This window comes from Ammospiza nelsoni, chromosome 7 (genome assembly GCF_027579445.1).
Source record: "Ammospiza nelsoni isolate bAmmNel1 chromosome 7, bAmmNel1.pri, whole genome shotgun sequence".
In the NCBI taxonomy this organism is placed as follows: domain Eukaryota; kingdom Metazoa; phylum Chordata; class Aves; order Passeriformes; family Passerellidae; genus Ammospiza; species Ammospiza nelsoni.
The window spans coordinates 6,519,526-6,527,992 of record NC_080639.1 but is presented as its reverse complement, the minus strand read 5'-3'; the positions used below and the strand labels follow the sequence as shown (position 1 = coordinate 6,527,992).

General features: G+C 42.7%; 1 protein-coding gene across 1 annotated transcript in view; it reads left to right on the top strand.

Annotated features, from left to right (window-relative positions):
• The first annotated feature begins 1,155 nt into the window (after positions 1–1,155).
• The window catches only part of CPS1 (carbamoyl-phosphate synthase 1), a 95,504-nt gene continuing 88,192 nt past the window's right edge, over positions 1,156–8,467 (top strand). Inside the window, exons 1-3 of the mRNA XM_059476069.1 lie at positions 1,156–1,235; positions 4,546–4,640; positions 5,719–5,863. Of these exons, the coding sequence (XP_059332052.1) occupies positions 5,741–5,863 (123 nt within the window). The 5' untranslated portion in view covers positions 1,156–1,235; positions 4,546–4,640; positions 5,719–5,740. The remainder of the gene's footprint in view (positions 1,236–4,545; positions 4,641–5,718; positions 5,864–8,467) is intronic.

Here is an 8,467-nt window from a genome sequence, read left to right as displayed (position 1 = left end):
AGCTCTCAGGAGGTGGGGTGGGGTGGAGAGTCACATCAAGGAGCTGGGAGACTTACTTATGCAGAGAAACTGTGGAAGGAAGGAAAGAGCAAAAAGCCAGGGGTAGAAAGGACTTGGGACTGAAGAGAACTGAGCACTTTGTATCTCAGGGAGGCACTGAGTTGGATGGAAAACAAGCTGCAAGCATGAGTATAGTGGGCAGCTAGGAGCAGTTGCTTTTTAGTTACTATTCTTGCCTTGTTACTTGGAATTGTTTCCATCTGGAAAAAAAAAAAGTCATCTGAGTTTATATTGAACCATTCCTGGCACAATCGTGTGATTTAGTAAGACTGAATAAAAAAGTGCCTGAATCTGAAGATCTGCTTAGAACTTCTCCTGTTAAAATTTAAAATACCCTTTTCTCCAGACCTTCTCTTGATTCCTTGTGAAAGCTGACCTAGAACAGAGGCCAGACAGAGTTAAAGAATAAAGCAGGGATTTATTAAAAGGCCTCAGTGGATGCACCTTGGGCAGCACAAGAGCCCAGCCAGGGCTGCACCCAAGATGAACCAAAATGGTCACAACATGGACAACTGGTCATGGGGTCTCTCACTTTTATAAGTTCTGGTCCATTTGCATCTTGGAGTTAATTGTGCAATTACAGCTTTAGGTTATGAAGCCCCATCCTTCTTGTTTTTCTCTCTTCAGTCCATGTTGTTTGTGCTCTTGGGCCTGAGATTTGGATCATTTGTCCTTGGTCCCCAGCTGGAGAAGGAATTGTTCTGTCTCCCTACTCTGTGAAGAGAGCTCACCATCCCCTAATATGGAGCTCAGAACTACACACTAAAGCAGCACAGAATCTGAAAAATATAAAAGCTAAAACCTGAGGCATCACTCTGAAATAGAATAAACTCCATGGAAAAAACCCCATGTTCTGGCTGCGGCTTTAAACTACAGAATTCAGAAGAGCTGAGGGATAAGGCTTGTATTTGGTTCTTATTCCTTTCAGTTTTTCTCTGCATACGCAGGTGAAGATCAGCCTTAGTTTTGAAATTCTCACCTTGTGTTGTTTTGCCATTTTCCATACATTGTAGGGTTTTCTTGAAATGCTTCATTTGTTCTGAGGCTGGATCAAAGCAGCTTTCTCTCCTGCAGCAATCCAGGAGGACTGGGACATGGGGGATGTCTGGATGTTGTTACTTCATTTGCATGTGAACAGGAGAACTTTTATTCCCCCACTACATACTGCTGAAAAAGTAAGTTATTGTCTCTGAGGTAATGATCAAAAATTGCTACCTAGGTCTGCAGTGATCTCTCTTGATAAACTAACACCTGATTAGGAAATAGATGGGAAATCTCAATATTTTTCAGGTGCTTTCAAAACTCTTCATTATAAGTTTCTTGGGAAGCAAGTGAGGCTTGCCTTGAAATGGAAGAGAGGGTTTCAAAATCACTTTTAGGGATTTTGTGTGAGCCGTGGAGGTGGAGGAGAATATTTGTTTTCTTCCCAGTGGTGGCAGAGAATTGCAATTTTGCTGGAACTTTCAACTATTCTGTTTTTCCAGTCAATATTTTTCAAATGTAATTTAGTGGAGACAAGATAGGGTGGTCAGATATTAGACATAATCTGAAATATGGCAGGAGAGATTTCCAAAGGTGTCTGAAGGACATATGGAGGGAAAAAGCTTTTCTCTGGTTTCACCCATAAGAAATAAGAGTCCAATCAATTTGTGTGGGCAGTCTGTTACATTTGTCCCAATCCAGGGGAGATTTATGCCACTTGAAGCTCCACTGAGCTGAAGGCAATTACTTGGGACTTGCACTGATGTGAATCTGGCCCAACATGCTCACAAATTGGCCCTGATCTCTTGTCTCTCAAGCAAGACTGGAACTATCTTGTGCTTTTTACAGAAAACTTGAAAATGAAAAACCCTGCTTAGCTTGGTTGCTTAAAGGAGAGCTTCCCAGCTGTAACAAAGGGCTTTAGGTGCTCCCATTTTGGGGCATCTAAGCAGGACCCCATCTCCTCTGAGCACTTCTCAAGATCAAGCACTTTGTTTTAAACCTCTCAAAATGTAGGCACTTGCCATTCTTTGAATCTCTTGTCCTTGGGGATTTGCAAAGCCACAGACCTCTGATTTTGTTCCATTTTTATGCTCCAGTGGGCCTGTGTGATGAATTTTGTTTCTGGGGTTTTCCAATTGTAAATAGTAACAAAGAGTTTCTAATTTTACTGAGCATTTTGCTCTCCTTTCTCCAGTCCCTCTCTCTGGACAGTAGTGTAACTGAATATGAAGCAAAAGGCACTCTGCCTTTCTCTAAGCCAGAATTGCAATTTCCCACCTTTTTCCCCCAGTACCTGAACTGTTCTTGTCTGAGTGAATCTTCTGCCATTGCTGATTTCTCTGACTGACATCCTTCCTCCAGAACCCCTGCCCAAACTTTCTGTAGGGGTGCTTGGAAGTCGTGTCCTGGCTGGTGAGTTCTAAGCTTAGGCAGTGTGGTTGCATTTTCATAAAACCATGGGTCTCTGCTCTTTTTCAACTTTTCTGTGGTTGTTTTATTATTTTTTTTTATTGATTCCCTCTCTTAGTGAGTCTGCCTTTTCTGGTCTTTATGTTAAGCAAAAAGCATACTTAAAATCTATCCAAACCACAGAAGGTTTGTTTGTGTATTAACTGGTTTTCCAGAGGTGAGGCTTCTTTAGAGAATGCATTTTAAATTTTCTGGCCTTAAGGTGTCTATAGTTTGTGACCTTTTTTTAGCATGTTGGCAGTGAGACAAATAGCTTGAATGTTTTCTTCTGGTTTTGGCGGAGGGAAATTCCTTTATTATGAGGGAGGATTTAAAACTCTTATAATGGAGTTATAACCTTCTTCAACTCAGAAGGTCTGAGGTGGGCTTAATCAATTTTGATAATAAAATAGGGAAGACAGCAGGGTAAAATATAGAGCAGTAATCAGTGGAATATCCTTACTCTGTAGGTGATAAAGGAAACTATTTTTTTGCATGTGGTTCACCCATATAGCATTTAATCCTTAACATACAGCTGCCACATGAGGTGTGTATGTGTACAGCAGATCCCTGGCACACTGAACACAGGGTGCATGTGCTTATGCAGCTGTTTGCAGCTGCACAGTGCCACTCTGCCAAAAGGCATGGTCCATTTTCTGCTCATTCCTGATGCCCTGTGCTCATGAATGGCCTTGTGGTGGAAGGAAGGGCTGAGTTTTTATGTGGATCCAGCAGCTTCATGGTGCAGCCACTGCAGCTCCCACGGTGGAAGAGAAGCTAGGAATTAGCAGTCAGGGTGCTGAAACTGTCAGCATGGTTTGATTCTGGTACAAGCATATATCCCAGGGCCCAAAGTCACTCCTTGATGTTGGCAGAGGATAAAATGGAGTGTGGAATTTCCTGTTCAGCACAGCCATAACGAATAACCTTCCAAGTGCTGTGTATTGCACTCCTGGCAGTTTAAAGCTGGCATAATGTGACTTTGGAAGAAAGCTGAACTGCATGTGTGAGCTCACATGAGTTTGGATATTAAAATGACCTTTCTTGTTCAAAGTATGGGTTTTTGCAGTCCAGTCACTTATAGGCATGGCTTTGGCTTCTGGATCACTACAGACTAGAGCCAAGCAAATGGAGGAAGAGCTAACAAAAACATTTCCAGTCCCCTATATTTATTTGGTTTTGTTGGTTTGCAAAAAGCAAAATCTGTGTCTTTCAAGCTCCTTCAACAAGTCAGAATGATTGCCAGACATCTTCCTGAAGGAAAAATTATGTCCTAAACCACAGTTATCAGGAATTATTGCGGGGTTGGTTCTCCTGGCTCTGCACACCTCGAAGCTAAAGCGATGAGCTTTTTCTACACCCAGGCTGTTTTCTGCCCTATTTCTGTCTGTCTTTTTCAGTCATCTGGATTTGGGACTTTTCTATGTGTTTCTCTTTCAAATACCCAAAAAGCTTTTAATGTGATGCAGGGCACCCAAACCCTTTCCCCTCTCTTCTATCTTTTATGATGTTCATGACTGTTCAACCTGGTGAATATATAATGAGCTGCACAGGAAATATTTTTATGTGGTACTGGTGTCAATTCAGACTAATCTCAAACCACTGCACAAAAGGAAGTCATGACTATTGCTGCCACTGATTAAGTCACCTAAATCCTTTACAGAATCCTTTACAGCAGAATGTGTTGAGTTGCACAAAAAAATCTGGGTGTATATTGCTTTGAGCCAATTAAAACTTTGATCACCTGGGCTTCAAAAGATGGCTCTTCTTTTTACTTCTTGAAGAATAATAAATGGGCATACTTCTCTCCCAGCTTTTGTCTTAATGAGGCATTTTCATGCCTGGTTAATGAGGAGTATTATTCTTTATGAAGAGTGTAGTGTTATAGGCAAAATATTATAGTCATGAAGATCTGTAGTTGGGGAATGATATGTGGAAAATTTCACCTTATTTCATGTGTTGACCATTGAAATGTTACCAAAAAGGTGTTCTTCTTTTGCAACCATTTATGTTTTGGTGTGAAAAATTTATTTTTCATTTATTTGAGGACAGACAGCACTTTGGAACCTGGAACAAACACAGAATAAAGATTTCATCTTTCCATGGGATGTGACCATGTTCACAGGGGTCCGAGGATGAGGGAAGAGGTGAGGATCCAACTGTGTTTCAGAAGGCTTGATTTATTATTTTATGATATATATTGTATTAACACTATACTAAAAGAATAAAAGAAAGGATTTCATCAGAAGGCTACTTCAGAATAGAAAAAGAAAGAATGAATAACAAAGGCTTCTGTCTTGGACAGAGAGTCCAAGCCAGCTGACTGTGGTTGGCCATTAATTAGAAACAACCACATGAGACCAATCACAGATGCACCTGTTGCATTCCACAGCAGCAGATAATCATTGTTTACATTTTGCTCCTGAGGCCTCTCAGTTTCTCAGGAGGAAAAATCCTAAGGAAAGGATTTTTCATAAAAGATGTCTGTGACAATGGGATTTGGTCTTCCTGCTTCACATCCCTGTAGCAGCCACAGGCTGTCCCACAGCCAGTGTGCAGACCTCATGTTAAGAGCTCTCAAAACCACACTGTGCACAGCCTGTGCTGTTCAGAATCATGGAGTGGTTTGAGTTGAAAGGGGATGGTTACAGATCATCCAGTGCCAACCCCTGCCACAGGCAGGGACACCTTCCACTATCTCAGGTTGCTCCAAGCCCTGTCCAATGTAGCCTTGAACACTCACAGGGATGGAGCAGCCACAGCTTCTCTGGGCAGCCTGTGCCAGGGCCTGCCCGCCCCACAAAGGAAAAAATTCCTTCATAATATTTAATCCAAACTTGCTCTCTCTGTTTGAACCCACTCCCCCTTGTCCTGCCACTACAAGCTCTTGTATTCTTGGGGTGATTTCTCTTTCAGGCTTTGCTGTTTCCAGGTGGTGTTAAAACCCCTGTGACAGTGCTCAGAGAGCAGCCCGAGGAGAAGTGTTGCAAGGGTGCCTGAGCAAGCACCCCTCTGAGGAGGGTGGGAGGAGGTGGGGCTGCACCTGGGGCTTTTAATGGCAGAACAAATGGGAGGTGGAGGGCAGTGCTGTACAGTCACTTCAGTGCTCCTGCTGTGCCTCTGTGCTCTTCCCCTGTGATCTACAGGAGTATATTGTCAGCACCAAATCTTGAAGAAATCCACACCAGCAGATTGTTGTTTTCTTTTCTGCGCTTTAAACTTTAGTTACCTGTCGGCAGCTTTCAAGATGACAAGAATTTTGACAGCTTGCAAAGTGGTGAAGACTTTGAAAGGCAGATTGAAGTTTTGCAATGTGTCTGCTGATCACTGGAGTTTCTCAAGGACAGGTACCAGACTGTTGAGCATCAAGGTAACAGTGAACTTCTGTTGTTTAATGGATGTGTTTGGCATGCAGAGATAACTTGCTGCAGATAACAGGGCTTACCTAGAGACATGAACCAGAGGAAATTTGTCTGAACCCTCAGCAAGGGGGTTGCTTGGCTAAATGGTCTTATTAGCTAAGCAAACACACTTTTTGTCTAGTCTGGAATGGAAGTTATGGGTAAAATACACCAAAAGGTTTAAGTTCAGGGTTTCAGTTAATTATTATATGGTGTTTTCTTTAGAAACACCTCACCTTTCTACAGGACTGATAGCTACCAGAACAGATGTTTCAGTCCATATGAGAATGAATTGGCTGAATATTAAAAATTGTGCATCACTTGAGGCATATAATTCTATTGAATCCATACAGAATCCTTTTTCAATGTATTAGAAACTACAGTGGCTCTGAGGTTAATTGGAGAGGTAGACAACTCTTCTGAATGCATCAGTGTATCAGCTCTGGATTTACAGGGGCTGCACCACTCAGTTGATTTCCCCAGCTTTCCAGCGCTCTTTGCTACAGGAGCTGGAGTAAATGGGTGAAATGGGACTTTGTGTGGGAGTTCTGTAGCACTGAAGTGCTGGGTGAGTTCTCCCAGCATGCGTTTTGCATGGAAAAGGCACTTTTTGCACAGGTTTTGTGTTGAATGAACAGTACAAAGAATTAGCAAGTGGAGGAGTGGTGTTTCAGAGAGCGGTAGGGAAGAGCACAGACAGACTTGGACTGAAGGCCCTGCCTTACCTGGGGGCTGATCAGTATCCCTTCTGTGCACTGAGAACTGGGATTTCTCTTCCCTGTCCCACAGCCACTCATTAATCAGGAGCTCTCTGAGCTCCTTGCAGCAGACCACTTATTTGACAGGACAAAGGGGGAATGGATTCAAACTGACAGAGAATGTTTAGATTAGATATTAGCAATAAATTCTTTACTGCAAAGGTGGTGAGGCGCTGGAAGCAGGATGCACAGAGAAGCTGTGGCTGTCACATCCTTGGAGATGTTCAAGGCCAGGTTGGACAGGGCTCTGAGCAACCTACCAGAGGAAGGTGTCTTTGCTCATGGCAAGGAATTGGAACACAGTGATCTTTAAGGTCCCTTCCAACCCAAACCATTCTATGATACTTTTAAGGCAAAAATTCCTCTGCAGAGGAATTCAGGATAAGGCAGGAAGTGTTTCTGCTAACACACCTTCCTTCAGCATGTGAGTTCACAGTTTCTTTGCATCAGAGTGTGGAAGTTAAGTCTAGTTGTGAGCAAAGTGAACAAGCAGTGACCTGTGGCTGGGCTTGGTGTTCCAATCAGCCCTAGAGATAATGGGTATTTTTGAGGAATTTGAGGAGAGAGTGAAATGCAATGTAAGCATGCTAGAGTTAAAGAAACATTTGGACAATGCTCTCAGGCACATGGTGGGATTCTTGGGGTTGCCCTATGGAGGGACAGGAGTTGGATGAACTTTATGAGCCTTGTGGATCCATTGCAACTTAGGATATTCTATGATCTATAATGCTGTGTGTGAACTAATGGCAGTATTAGGTAATGGTCTCATTCTTCCATTATTGCAGGCTTAAATGAGCATTTAGTTGCCTCTAATTACTTTTTCTCACGGGGCTATTTTAGGAAACATAACAAAATAAAATGAAAACATCTAACCTGTGTATAAGTTAAGTATTAGCATGATGGGGAGGGGGTAGTTTTAGAAAAATGCTTCTCCCAAGTCTGTGTTCTGTCCAGTTTCAACTCACCCTGTGTGGGGAAACACCATGGTAGGTGAGTTGTGTTAGATGTGGGGACTCACAGGTCCATATTTCCCTATTGCATCCCATACTTCCATTCTAAAGAAGAGATGGGCATCCATGAGTGAAAGAGGGGCAGGGAGCAGACCAGACACCCCTCAGGGCTCTCACTAGGGATGTTTAGCATCACTGGTTTCAGGTTAATCAAGGTTGTTTAAAATTCAGGAAGAGGCAGAGAGACTGCTGGCTGAAGTTCTTATTGTTAAATGCTCTTCTGAGGCCAATGTAGTTAAATGGGCATGTAAAGGTAGTGTGAGCAATAAATAGGTGGCTTGTAACAGTACAGCTGGCTCTGTAAGGAGAGGTTTGGGACAGCTATAAAAACCACCAGGAATGAGCTAAAATGTAGTCAGAAATGAGGAAAATTTTGTGGAGTGCAGGCTTTGGAAACTAATTCAGATTATTGTGAAAAGACTCTTCAAATGTATTTGAGGCAGGTGGAAAGAAATGGGACAGTGACTGCAAGGAGAGTAGAGAGGTGGGTGAGGAAGCTAAAGATGAGTCACAAGGACTCCAGTCCTGATTTTGCAGATGAAGAGGATGTAAAATGGGGCCCATTCCCATATAGATGGGGGGAATTTAGTGAACTGTTACTGTGGGGGAGAAAAGTGGTGCTCATTTCCATGGGTCCTCAGTGAGTTGTGCTAGGTACCTCATCTGGCTTGGTTCACCCTTCTCCTTTGAGTTTTGTGATGGACAAATACTTGTGGCATTGTTGTGAACAGCCTTAAGGAGAGTTCAAGTTGTAGGAACTGTGGCTTTTCTACCATGGTACCTGAGTAGCTTTTCTTTGTATTGG